This window comes from Melanerpes formicivorus, unplaced genomic scaffold (assembly GCF_026170545.1).
Source record: "Melanerpes formicivorus ecotype bairdi unplaced genomic scaffold, bMelFor1.0.p_v2 SCAF_16, whole genome shotgun sequence".
NCBI lineage: Eukaryota > Metazoa > Chordata > Aves > Piciformes > Picidae > Melanerpes > Melanerpes formicivorus.
In genome coordinates this window covers 12,853,202-12,867,132 of record NW_027142368.1, presented here as the reverse complement: position 1 = coordinate 12,867,132, position 13,931 = coordinate 12,853,202, and the positions used below count along the sequence as shown (strand labels likewise).

Below are 13,931 nucleotides of genomic sequence, written 5' to 3'. Positions count from 1 at the left end.
CCTACAGCACCATCAGCTGGTTGCTTGCAACCACCCAGCTCTGCTTTATTCAGAGCTCAGCATGTTCCATCTTATTCCAGGCATATCCAAAGCACCCCAGACACGTTCAGAGCTCAGACAGCAACTTGTGGCCACCCAAACCAGGGGAGGATGCATCTCAAAAGGCATTTCAGTGGAGCTCTAGGTGGAGGTTTTGATGATGGAAACCCAAACAGCAGCTGCTTCACAGTTCCAGGTCCTCTTTAGGGCAGCCATTAACAATCAGAACATCAGCCTAGGGCAGGGACTTCAGGAACCTTGTAGCACCAACTTTAACAAGACAATTCCCACATGGATAAATTAAGGGTCCAGAGAGGAGGAAAATGTAGCAACAAAACTGCAGAGTGGTCCCAGCACCACTGCTCAAATGTGACACTCTTCAAATGTTTCTCTTTCACAGCCTTCTCCACTCCACACACACAAAACCTGCCACTGCCACTTCACTGCCAGTCTCTTCCCAGTCCAGGACAGAGCTTTAGAGGGATGATTGATTCAGCTGCAGCCAAGGAGATCCTCAGCCTGCTGGCTCTTCATCCACCCCATTTGCAAGGAGACCTGCTCCTTCATTTCCTGCTGAACCAAACACATCCAAACATGACAGCACCTGTTAGTCCACAGCCAGGAAAGGGCTTGTAACACATTCACCTGAGCAAGAGAAGATTTTGGTGGTTATTTCTGTGCTCTTCTCTCTGACATGAAAGCCAAGCAGCCCAGCATTCCCACAGGCATTAAATCCATTCATCCTCAGAATCCCAAACCACAGCTGGCTAAACACTGATATGCCAAAGCACAGAGGCTGCCACAAGAGATGCTCCTCTTAGCAGAGATGCTCCTCTTAGCAGAGATGTTCCTCTTAGCAGAGATGTTCAGAGAAGCCTGCTCTATGTTTGACTTCACCAGCCCTGCATTTCCCAGGACATTTCACCTTCTTTATTGTTTACAGAAGGACCTGGCAGTGCTGGTGGACAACAAGTTGCCCATGAGCCAGAAATGTGCTCTCGTGACCAGGAAGGCGCAAAGTGGCAGGCAGGAGGTTGCCTCTGAAGCTGAGGAGAAAGTTGTTTGGTGTGAGGGTGCTGGAGGCCTGGAGCAGGCTGCCCAGAGAGGTCATGGAGTCTCCTCCTCAGGAGAGCTTGCAACCTCCTTGCTGCTGGGCAGGGTGCTGTGGGTGCCCTGTTTTAGCCCTGGAGGTTGGACTGGATGACCTCCAGAGGTCCCTTCCAATCTCCACCATGATGGGATTCCTGAAACTAAAGGGTGATCAGCATGGTCTGTCCCCTGTTCTTATGTGCCACATTTTCTTACCTGATGTTGCAAAGGAGGAGAAGATTCTGGACAGCAGGAAGAGTTGAATTCTCATTCTGTCCTGTCACCAAGTGCCTGTCCAGCACCACATGCACAGCATCTGGACTGCTGGCTAAACACAGGAGAAGGAGCAACAGGCAGCATGTTCATCAAGACTGCTTCAGGGTCAGTGTCACAGCTCTGACAGGACTAACACAAACCAGAACTATTCTGAACAGAGAGATCTGCTGGGTGACTGACAGGTTGACCTATAACCCCTACAACAACCCCATGCAGTGCTACAGGCTGGGGGCAGAGTGGCTGGAGAACAGCCAGGCAGAAAGGGACCTAGGGGTAGTGGCTGATAGCAGACTGAACATGAGCCAGCAGTGTGCCCAGGCAGCCAAGAGGGCCAATGGCATCCTGGCCATCATCAGGAACAGAGTGGCCAGCAGGAGCAGGGAGGTCATTCTGCCCCTGTGCTAAGCACTGCTTAGGCCACATCTGGAGTCCTGTGTCCAGTTCTGGGCTCCTCAGTGAAGGAAAGATGTTGAGCTGCTGGAAGGTGTCCAGAGAAGGGCAACAAAGCTGGGGAGGGGTCTGGGGAACAGCCCTGTGAGGAGAGGCTGAGGGAGCTGGGGTTGCTTAGCCTAGAGAAAAGGAAGCTCAAGGGAGACCTTATTGCTCTCTGCAACTACCTGAAGGGAGGTCATAGCCAGGAGGGGGTTGGTCTCTTCTCCCAGGCAAGCAGCACCAGAACAAGAGGCCACAGTCTCAAGCTGTGCCAGGGGAGCTTTAGGCTGGATGTTACGAAGAAGTTCTTCCCAGCAAGAGAGATTGGCCACTGGGATGTGCTGCCCAGGGAGGTGGTGGAGTCACCATCCCTGGAGGTGTTTAGGAAGAGACTGGATGGGTGCTTGGTGCCATGGTTTAGTTGATTAGATGGTGCTAGGTGATAGGTTGGACTTAATGATCTCAAAGGTCTTTTCCAACCTGGTTAATTCAATTCTATTCTATTGACAAGGACCACTCAGCCCCTAAGCCTGAAAGAGCTTCATCAGAAGGTCCTTCTCTGACAGCACAGCAGGACTGGTCCCCTCATTCAGTTAACATCAGATGGATATAAATTGTTCATCAAGAGATTTTCACCTCCAATTTCTGAACACCCCCAGGGATGGGGACTCCACCACCTCCCTGGGCAGCACATTCCAATGGCCAATTACTCTTTCTGGGAAGAACTTTCCCCTCACCTCCAGCCTAAACTTCCCCTGGCACAGCTTGAGACTGCATACTCTCGTTCTGGTGCTGGTTGCCTGGGAGAAGAGACCAACCCCCACCTGGCTACAACCTCCCTGGCTACACACCCCAGTTGCTAATCCACTGGGATATTTGATCATCCCCCCCCCAAAAAACAGGAACACAGGATGAGAAACCCTGTCAGAGCTCTCTTCAGCTGGGTCAAAGTGGCACACAGATGTTCATTCCCAAAAGGACAGCCATGAAAGTCCTGGACAACAAGAGGGTGACATACCACTGAATGTAGCTCCAGAGTCCTTCACAAAGTCTTCCACAATAATGGACAAACTGGCAAAATTAGGCTGCCTCACAAGTTCATACACTGAGGGCTGAAAGAAAGAACAAAAGGCACTAACTCTGAGGCCTTTTTATAGGAGGGGGAAATAAAAGTGAAATCAGCACACACTTCCCCCTGCAATTTATGTTTTGTTCCCCCCTATGATCTTCCCAACTCTGCAGAGGAAACAAAAGAGAAAGGAGGCATAAAACCAATGACCACAGGCAGCTTCTGTGGATTTCCTGTGTGGAGCAAAGTGAAAAATGAAGTGAGACAAAAGATGACACCAAAAAAACCTCACCCAGCCTGCCCAGGGCTGTGGTGGAGTCACCACCCCCTAGAGGGGTTTCAAAGCTGTGGAGATGCAGTGCTGAGCACCACGGTTTAGTGGTGCCCAGGCAGTGCTGGTTCAAGGGTTGGACTCCATGAGCATAGTATAGTATCATAGTATCATTCAGGGTTGGAAGGGACCACAAGGATTATCTAGTTCCAACCCCCCTGCCATTGGCAGGGACACCCCACACTAGATCAGGCTGGCCAGAGCCATGGTGGAGAATGCAGGCAGAAAGGGTTTGTCCAACATGAATGATTCCATGACCCAAAGAGCTGCAGGAGTCACTGCCAGCATTTTATCCAGTAAACTTTACATTGAATCAGCAATCAGAAGGAAAACCTTCTCTACACAACAGCCAAGCAAGAGAGTTCCTTCATGCACTCACTGCTGGGGCTTCCCTTGCCCATAACTCCCCACACACCTTGCACACAAACCAAAAAGTACCAACCTGACAATTTATACTTGCAGGCAGTTCTGGGATCAGACCAGAAGATTTCAGATCACTTAAAACCACAGGCCTCTGGCTCAGCAAGAAAACCCTCAAACAGCAAGAGTCAGGTGCAATCTCAACCTACCCCTGTCAGGCTGTATCCTTCAAACACCCAGGATTTATCCTCATTGGTGGCACAACACAAAGCTGCTACTCCATGTCCAACTGCACAGATGGGCTCTGGAGAAAAAGCAAAGCAGTTGTCAGCATCTTCAAGCAGCCCAAAGACAGAGGAGTGCTCAGGAGACTCTTGAGTGTTATAGTCAAAAATCACACTGAACTGTTTAGTCTCTCTTTGCCTGCCAGATCTTTCCTGCACACTGCAGTAAAAATTGCTCAGTAGTCTTGTAAAGAGTTACCAGCTGTTAACTCCAGTAAGAATTGCTCAGTAGTCTTGTAAAGAGTTACTAGCTGTTAACTCCAGTAAGAATTGCTCAGTAGTCTTGTAAAGAGTTACTAGCTGTTAACTCCAGTAAGAATTGCTCAGTAGTCTTGTAAAGAGTTAACTCCAGAGAGAGCACCAAGGACAAAAAGCACACAGTCAAGTGGTAAAAGCCTTCAATCACAGCCTTGATGATGATACATTTCACACTTGGCTCTGAACCTGGAATCCTACCAACCTGGAGAGAGCCATTTCTGTACCACTATAAGGCAGAGAACCCTCCCACAAGCACAGCAAAGCCTCTGAGATGTTTTTCTATCTAACTGCATCAAGAGGATGCTTTGCAAGAGGGTTTCTCTCAAGCAGCTCTTGCCAACTCTGAGTCCTCTTCAACTACATCAACACTGTTAAGCCATTGGAAGGTTAACAGCCTGACATGACCAGCACAAAGTTCAAGGGACCTGGCATTGTTCAGCCTGGAGAAGGGGAGGCTGAGGGGAGACCTCATTGCTCTCTTCAGCTCCCTGAAAAGAGGCTGGAGTGAGGTGGGCTTGGTCTCTTCTCCCTAGTTATCAGGTGACAGAACGAGGGGAAATGGCCTGAAATTGTGCCAGGGGAGGTTTAGGTTGGACATGAGGAAGAACTTCTTCACTGAAAGGGTGGGCAGGCATTGGAACAGGCTGCCCAGGGCAGTCATGGAGTCACCATCCCTGGAGCTGTTTAAGAAACATGTGGACATGGCACCTGGGGACAGGGTTTAGTGGCCTTGGTGGTCTTATGTTTAGGGTTGGACTCAATGACCTTAGAGGTCTTTTCCAACCCAAACAGTTCTATGATTCTAAGGACTACTTCATTTCCCAAAACATCTAAAGATGTTCACCTACTGTTCTCAGTGCTGAAATGCTGCAGGATCTTTGCCAGGTACCCACTGTTTGCAAGATCAGTCACAGCCCCAGGGCAGTTTGGAATCAGCAGAGCGTGGTATCTGGCACCTAGGAAGGAGAAAAAGGGAGAACCTCATTGTCAAACAAGTCACAAACAAAACTGCCTGACCATAAACCCACTCCAGAGCTGACAAAAAATAAGGCAATACCACCTAAGTCTGTCAGAAAACTGCATAAACTGGGGGATCTAAAGAAAACTATGGAGCCTGGAGTAGAGAAGGCTCTGAGGAGACCTAATTGTGGCCTCCCAGGACCTGAAGGGGGCTACAAAAAAAAAAAGCTCAACATGAGCTCTCAATGTGCACTTGCAGCCCGCAAAGCCAATCAGATCCTGGGCTGCATCAGGAGAAGTGTGGCTAGCAGGTCGAGGGAGGTGATCCTCCCCCTCTACTCAGCCCTGGTGAGACCCCACCTGGAGTACTGTGTCCAGTTCTGGAGCCCCTATTACAAGAGGGATGTGGAGGTGCTGGAACGTGTCCAGAGAAGGGCCACAAGGATGATCAGAGGGCTGGAGCACCTCTCCTGTGAGGACAGACTGAAGGAGTTGGGGCTGTTCAGTCTGCAGAAGAGAAGGCTCCCAGGTGACCTAATTGTGGCCTTCCAGTATCTGAAGGGGGCCTACAAGAAGGCTGGGGAAGGGCTTCTCAGGATATCAGGTAGTGATAGGACTAGGGGGAATGGAATGAAGCTGGAGGTGGGGAGATTCAGGCTGGAGGTGAGGAGGAAGTTCTTCACCATGAGAGTGGTGAAGCCCTGGAATGGGTTGTCCAGGGAGGTGGTTGAGGCCCTGTCCCTGGGGGTGTTTAAGAGCAGGCTGGATGAGGCTCTGTCCAGCCTGATCTAGTGTGGGGTGTCCCTGCCCATGGCAGGGGGGTTGGAACTAGATGATCCTTGTGGTCCCTTCCAACCCTGAATGAAACTATGAAACTATGAAACTACAAGAAAGCTGGGGAGGGACTTTTGAGGGTGTCAGGGAGGGATAGGACTGGGGGGGATGGAGCAAAAGTAGAAATGGGGAGATTGAGATTGGATGTTAGGAAGAAGTTGTTCCCCATGAGGGTGGTGAGAGACTGGCACAGGTTGCCCAGGGAGGTGGTGGAAACCTCATCCCTGAAGGTTTTTGCAGCCAGGCTGGAGGTGGCTGTGAGCAACCTGCTGCAGTGTGGGGTGTCCCATGCAGTTGCCAGAAATTCCTTCTAAATGAAGAAAAAAAAAAAAAAGGGCAATGGTAGCTGCCAGAAATTCCTTTGAAATAAAAGAAAAGCAACTGCAGTTGCTAGAAATTTCCTTTTTAAATCAAACAAAAGCCACTGCAGTTGCCAGAAATTCCTTTTACATCAAAAAACAGCAATTGGAGTGGCCAGAAATCCCCCTTAAATAAAAAACATAGCAACTGCAGTTGCCAGAAATTCCTTCTAAGTAAAAAACAGCCATTGCAGTAGCCAGAAATTCCTTTTAAACAATCAAAATAGCCATTGCAGTAGCTAGAAATTCCTTTTAAACAATAAAAATAGCCATTGCAGTAGCTAGATATTCCTTTTAAACAATAAAAACAGCCATTGCAGTAGCTAGAAATTCCTTTTAAACAATAAAAATAGCCATTGCAGTAGCTAGATATTCCTTTTAAACAATAAAAACAGCCATTGCAGTAGCTAGAAATTCCTTTTAAACAATCAAAATAGCCATTGCAGTAGCTAGGAATTCCTTCTAAATAAAAAAAGAGGCAATTGTAGCTGCCAGAAATTCCCTTGAAATAAAAACCCCAGCAACTGTAGTTGCCAGAAATTCCTTTTCAATAATAAAAAGCAGCAATTGCAGTTGCCAGAAATTCCTTCCAATTAAAAAACCAGCAATTGTAGTAGGTAGAAATTCCTTCTAAATAAAAAAAAAAAGGCAATTGTAGATGCCAGAAATTCCCTTTAATCATAAAAAAAAATAGCAATTGGAGTTGCTAGGAAATTCCTCTTAAATAAAAATTAGGAATTGTAGTTGCCAGAAATTCCCTTGAATAAAAAGAGGAGAAGAAGAGAAGAGAAGAGAAGAGAAGAGAAGAGAAGAGAAGAGAAGAGAAGAGAAGAGAAGAGAAGAGAAGAGAAGAGAAGAGAAGAGAAGAGAAGAGAAGAGAAGAGAAGAGAAGAGAAGAGAAGAGAAGAGAAGAGGAGAAGAGAAGAGAAGAGAAGAGAAGAGAAGAGAAGAGAAGAGAAGAGAAGAGAAGAGAAGAGAGAAGAGAAGAGAGAGAAGAGAAGAGAAGAGAAGAGAAGAGAAGAGAAGAGAAGAGAAGAGAAGAGAAGAGAAGAGAAGAGAAGAGAAGAGAAGAGAAGAGAAGAGAAGAGAAGAGAAGAGAAGAGAAGAGAAGAGAAGAGAAGAGAAGAGAAGAGAAGAGAAGAGAAGAGAAGAGAAGAGAAGAGAGAAGAGAGAGAGAGAAGAGACCAGACCAGACCAGACCAGACCAGGTTGGAAGAGACCTTCAAGATCATCATGTCCAACCTATCAACCAATCCAACCCACCCAAACAGCTAACCCACGGCACCAAGCACCCCATCAAGTCTCCTCCTGAACACCTCCAGTGAGGGTGACTCCATCACCTCCCCAGGCAGCCCATTCCAATGGCCAATCACTCTCTGTGTAGAATTTCTTCCTAACATCCAGCCTAAAACTTCCCCTGGCACAGCTTGAGACTGAGTCCTCTTGTTCTGGTGCTGGCTGCCTGAGAGAAGAGACCAACATCCACCTGGCTACAACCTCCCTTCAGGTAGTTATAGAGAGCAATAAGGTCTCCCCTGAGTCTCCTCCTCTCCAGGCTAAACAATCCCAGCTCCCTCAGCCTCTCCTCACAGGGCTGTGTTCCAAACTCCTCACCAACTTCATTGCCCTTCTCTGGACACCTTCCAGCAAGTCAACCTCCTTCCTAAACTGAGGGGCCCAGAACTGGACACAGGACTCAAGGTGTGGCCTACCCAGTGCAGAGTACAGGGGCATAATGACCTCCCTGCTCCTGCTGGCCACACTATTCCTAATGCAGGCCAGGATGCCATTGGCCCTCTTGGCCACCTGGGGGCACCTAGGCATAAAAAGAACAGCAATTGTAGTTGTCAGAAATTCCTTTTCGTTAAAAAAAAAAAAGCAACTGCAGTTGCTAGGAAATTCCTCTTCCATAAAAATTAGGACTGGTAGTTGCCAGAAACTCCTCTCAAATAAAAGAAACCTCCAAAGCCAGGAACTGTGTTTGCAGGAATTCACAGTATCACAGTATAACTTAGGTTGGAAAGGACCTCGAGGATCATCAAGTCCAACCTATCAACACAGACCCCATGCCTAGACCATGGCACCAAGTGCCACGTCCAATCTCCCCTTGAACGCCTCCAGGGTCGATGACTCAACCACCTCCCTGGGCAACCCGTTCCAATGCCAAATGACTCGCTTGGTGAAGAGCTTTCTCCTCACCTCTAGCCTAAACCTCCCCTGGCACAGCTTGAGACTGTGTCCTCTTGTTCTGGTGCTGCTTGCCTGGGAGAAGAGGCCAACCCCCTTCCCGGCCACAACCACCCCCTCAGGTAGTTGTAGAGGGCAATGAGGTCACCCCTGAGCTTCCTCTTCTCCAGGCTAAGCAACCCCAGCTCCCTCAGCCTCTCCTCACAGGGCTGTGTTCAAGGCCTCTCCCAAGCCTTGTTGCCCTTCTCTGGACACCTTCAAGTCTCTCAATGTCCTTCTTAACCTGAAGGACCCAGAACTGGACACAGGACTCAAGGTGTGGCCTAACCAAAGCAGAGTACAGGGCACTATGACCTCCCTGCTCCTGCTGGCCACACTATTCCTAATGCAGGCCATTGCAATTCCTCTTAAATAAAGCCCAAAAAAAACCTAGCCCCTGCCAGGGCTTCCCCTAAACCCACCAGGCTTATGCCTCTTACTGTGTCACCCTTCCCTAAAGCCCTAAGATCCTCAGGGGAGAGGGCAGGGAGCGGCCCACAGGCAAAGCCCTTTACCGTCGATGGACTCCAGCTTGGCAGGGCTGGCGTAGGATTTCATGCGGAAGTCCTGGATCCAGCGCAGGTTGCCTTCGTTCACCTCCACAAAATCGATTGGCTTCCCCTAAGGAGAAGATGGTTCAAAGCCTGTGGTCAGCCAGAAGCACTGCAGGCACCCACTGCATTTCTTCAGGTGTCCTCATGCAGCATTTTCATAGCTCTCAGAAGCCTGACAGTGTCTGACAGAAGTTGTTCCTCTCGTAGGTCTCCTTCCACTCTCTGTGGGTGACAGACACTGGACAGAGAACTTCAGAGGCAGACAAAGAACATCATGAATTCACTGCACAGAACGCCAGGTTGGAAGGGACCCAAAGGATCACCTGGTCCAACCTTTCTAGGTAACAGTCTAGTTGCATGAGGCGGCCCAGGACCCTGACAGGCTGCCATGAGGCGGCCCAGGACCCTGACAGGCTGCCACGAGGCGGCCCAGGACCCTGACAGGCTGCACTGAGGCGGCCCAGGACCCTGACAGGCTGCACTGAGGCGGCCCAGGACCCTGACAGGCTGCACTGAGGCGGCCCAGGACCCTGACAGGCTGCCATGAGGCGGCCCAGGACCCTGACAGGCTGCACTGAGGCGGCCCAGGACCCTGACTGGCTGCAAAGAGGCGGCCCAGGACCCTGACTGGCTGCAAAGAGGCGGCCCAGGACCCTGACAGGCTGCCATGAGGCGGCCCAGGACCCTGACAGGCTGCCACGAGGGGGCCCAGGACCCTGACAGGCTGCCACGAGGCGGCCCAGGACCCTGACAGGCTGCCACGAGGGGGCCCAGGACCCTGACAGGCTGCCATGAGGCGGCCCAGGACCCTGACAAGTTATAATCACAGAATCACCAAGGTTGGAAGAGACCTCAAAGATCATCAAGTCCAACCTGTCACTACAGACCTCATGACTAGACCATGGCACCAAGTGCCACATCCACTCCCTTCTTGAACACCTCCAGGGATGGTGACTCCACCACCTCCCTGGGCAGCACATTCCAAAGGCTAACAACTGTCAAGCTGAGTCTTAAGCCAGTCCAATGGACAGGAATCCACTGCTTCCCCTGGGGGAATTATTACAAAGTCTGAATTCAGTGTTGAGAGCAATTAAAAGTCCATTAACCTGTGAAGCCAATGAAACAGATCTGCAAAAAGAAAAGTTAAGTTTAAACCTCTCTGGTCTCAGTTATCAGTGGGTTTCAGACTGAAATCATCACAGGAACTGCTCATTTTTACTCACCCCAGGAGTTGCAACCTGCAGGTTGAAAGCAGAGCTGGTCAGTGTAAAGCAGTGAAGGAAGGACTGGGCTGACACACCTGAAAAAAAAAAAGAGCCAGCAACTTAAGTAAAAAAATCAACAGTACTTTAATCCCAGCCACATTAGCTCATTTCATCTAGCAAAGCAAACATCTTGTGGCCAAAAGAGCAAATGGTCTCCTGGGGGGCATGAAGTGTGGCTAGCAGGTCAAGGGAGGTTGTCCTCCCCATCTACTGTAGCCCAGCCAGGTCAGGGGGTGCAGTTCTGGGCTCCCCAGTTCAGGAGAGACTGGGAACTGCTGGAGAGAGTGCAGGGGAGGCTCTGAAGGGGCCTGGAGCATCTCTGTGAGGAGCAAAAGGCTGAGAGCCCTGGGGCTGTGGAGCCTGCAGAAGAGCAGCCCCAGAGGGCAGCTGAGCAATGCTCAGCAAGAGCTAAAGGAGCTGTGGGGGGCAAGAGGCTGGGGCCAGACTCTTGTCAGTGGTGCCCAGGGGCAGGACAAGGGACAGAGGGCAGAAGCCAGGAGGTTGCATCTGAAGATTAAATTTGTTTGGGGTGAGGGTGCTGGAGGCCTGGAGCAGGCTGCCCAGAGAGGTTGTGGAGTGTCCTTGTGTGGAGAGCTTGCAACCCCCCCTGGGCACTGTGCTGCTGGGCAGGGTGCTGTGGGTGCCCTGCTGGGGCTTGGACTGAATGATCTCCCCCAGAATGCTGGGATCGGGTGCCTCGCACACAGAGGAGAGGCAGAACGCAGGGCACAGCTGGGGTGCAGGCACACGCCCGGAACGCAGCCGAGGACCACGGCAGCATTCAAAGGGCCGAGCAGGCCGGCGCCCACATCCCGGGGCGAGGGAGGCCGCAGGGCCGGGGAGCCGAAGTGAGAAGCAGGGCCCGGCAGGACGGAGGCTTCCCGGTGTAAAAGGCCTCACCGGCAGTAGCTGCGCTGGCGACGATGAGGCAGCTGGGTTTGCCCAGCCGCTCCGACATGGCTGCGGCGGGCATGGGCCGGAAGCGCGCAGGGGACGCGGGAGGCGCAGCCGCCGCGCATGCGGACAAGGCGGAGCCGAGGGCGGCCCCGGGGCGGAGCTGGGGGCGGAGCTGAGAGCGAGGTTGGGGGCGGAGCTAAGGGCGGAGCTGGGGGCAGAATTGGGGGTGGAGTTGGGGGCGGAGCCGAGGGCGGAACTGGGGGGCAGATCCGGGGGCGGGGCTGGGGGCGGAGCTGGGGGCGGAGCTGAGGGAAGGGGGTGGCCGCAGTTAAGGCATTTTTAATCCCTCGGTGGCACCGCTCAGGCTTGGGCGGCTCAGCAGGAGCATCTCTCGGCTTCTGAATCAGTGTTTTCCACCTCTGTTAGTCCAAAGCGTTTGTCTCTCGACGGTTAGTGTATTGCAAAGGGACAAAGCCATCATAACACAGAAAATGAAGGCGGTGCCGTTCTGCCAGTAGTTTTGTTGGTTTTATTTGAAAGGAGCTGGCTTCCTAAAGGAAATGTAGCTCATGCCAAGGCTTGTCCAATCTCTTCAGCTGTCTGTCCACCAGTCTCCTTTTCTCTCCAGAGGTGTGTCCTGAAACCATAGTTGCTTAACCACATTGACACCTGGGTGCTCGTGGAATTGTTTGGGATGAAAAAGACCTCTAAGATCATCCAGCCCAACCATCAACCCAACACCACCATGGCCACAAAACCATGTCCCCAGGTGCCATCTCCACATATCTCTTGAACACCTTCAGGGATGGAGACTCCACCACCTCCCTGGGCAGCCTGTTCCAGTGCCTGACCACTCTTGCAGCAAAGAGATTTTTTTCTAATGCCCAACATAAACCTTCCCTGCCACAATTCCAAGCTAATTCCTCTCATTCTATCACCTAAGGAGAAGACACCGACCCCCACCTCACTCCAACCTCTTTTCATGTAGTTCCTTTTGCTCCTCCAAAGCAGAGCTACCAGAAGATGACTTTTTAAAACCCAGAACAACCCCAAAGTGTCTCTTTCTCTACTCATTTCAGCTGCTGTGTGGGGACTTAAAGCCAATCCAGCAGCCTAAGCCTTTGTGTCACAGAGCATCACATTTATCCTTTGTGCTTGTCTTCTTAATCCAAGGGCAGGAATAAAACTGCTGCCTCAAATCCTAACCCAGCGCTTCCTCCCATCCTCCCTAGACTGCCCAAAATACAAAGCATTAGAGGATTTCACAGTGATTGAAGGTGGGGAAAAAAAAAGCCAAACAAACAAACCAAAAGATGTTTCCTCTTCCAAGCTGGTCTGGTTAAGACATAATTGCTGCTTTTCTCACTTAAAGGGCAGCGATTTGGCACCGTGTCATTTGCTGTGGCTGATGGACAAGTGGAGCAGAAGGGAGCAGGGGAAAGCAAGACATAGTGAAAGGTCATGGTGAACACAGCCTCTGCTTTTCTCTACTTCTAAATTTTCTGTAAGAATATAAATAGATGGAGGGAAAGAAAGAAGGAGATGAAAGGATGGATGAGCGGAGGGGATCCTCAGCCGAGCTGCTTCCTAGCTTGGCTCTCTCTCTTGGCACCACAGCTGCACCACTGCTGTCCTTGGCACTGAGAAAAGAGACACAATTTTTGTTGGGAGGAGACAGGGGAGTCAGATTCCCCAGCTTGTTTCCCAGCACTGTTCCATCTTGAGCTAGGAAGGCCAGTTTGTGATCCCAGGTTAAGGGAAGACATGCCAAGTGGCACCATCCCTGCTCCCTTCCCACTCACAGCTGCACAACTTCTTCTGTTAAGAGAGGGGCCAAGCTCTCTGGGGAAGAGAGTTGGTTTCTTCAGCCTAGGAGCTGAAGAAGAGCTGCAGCTCCTTCAAGCAGCTCCCTCATAGCCTTGGACAGGGCCATTGCCTTCTCCACCCATCCAGTTCATCCGTTCCTCCCTATCCCAACGCTGCTTACTTCACACATTCAGTGCTACTTCACACATTCTGACTGGGGGCAGAAGGGGGGTCCCAGCTTCTCAGCTTCAAGATTCAGACAGAAAAAAAGAAGAATTTATTTGCTCTCCAGATCTTATGAATATTAAACAAGCCAAAACTTGGGGCCCCAGCTGTATTTCTGCAGGAAAAAATTATAATCAGCTAATTAATTCTTTTGTAGTTAAAGGCTGGGCTGCTCCTTCCCCCTGACCTCAAGGAGTTACAATATTTATCTGCTCACTTCTAAAGAGATTAGCTTCCAAAAGGCTTCAGACTTCTGTGAGACCCTGCTTGGGGTTAGTGTAATGGGACAGCATCCATTTGTAGTGGTGTGTGCTGCCAAAACCCACCTCCCCTCTCACAGAGCCAGGAATCCCTGGCTCTTGCTGATGTTCAGGGGGCTGCATGGACATCAGCCAGGTGCTCCTGGGATGGTTGGCTCTTTCTGAAGAGAGACAGATGTTCCTGGGCCAACTTCAAACCAAAACCAAGTGAATGGGAGCAGGGAAGAGGTCACAGCAAACAGCTAAAGCCCTGGGACCAGCCTGAAGGACAGGGGGTTGCTGGGATCAGAAGGGGTTTCCTCTGTAGCTCTGGATAAGTCTGTCTTTGTTCTGCTCACAGAATCACACAGGATGGTGGGGCTGGAAGGGACCTCTAGGGATCATCCAAGTCCAAGACCCTTCTAAAG

At 50.7% G+C, this 13,931-nt stretch overlaps 1 protein-coding gene across 4 annotated transcripts; it reads right to left on the bottom strand.

The window, feature by feature from the left end:
• On the bottom strand, window positions 1-11,315 carry GATD1 (glutamine amidotransferase class 1 domain containing 1). Of its 4 annotated transcripts, none has more exons than XM_068148267.1 (8): window positions 11,237-11,315; window positions 10,295-10,371; window positions 9,033-9,138; window positions 4,987-5,094; window positions 3,806-3,900; window positions 2,855-2,948; window positions 1,345-1,456; window positions 1-684 (listed from the first exon to the last, which is right to left on the bottom strand). In XM_068148267.1, the coding sequence occupies exons 1-8, from the start codon at window positions 11,307-11,309 to the stop codon at window positions 681-683; spliced, it is 669 nt and encodes a 222-aa protein (XP_068004368.1). In that variant the 5' UTR covers window positions 11,310-11,315; the 3' UTR covers window positions 1-680. The 4 variants fall into 4 exon arrangements, with proteins under 4 accessions (XP_068004368.1, XP_068004366.1, XP_068004367.1 ...); XM_068148265.1 differs by having other exon boundaries at window positions 1-612; XM_068148266.1 differs by having other exon boundaries at window positions 1-609.
• Window positions 11,316-13,931: the final 2,616 nt, after the last annotated feature.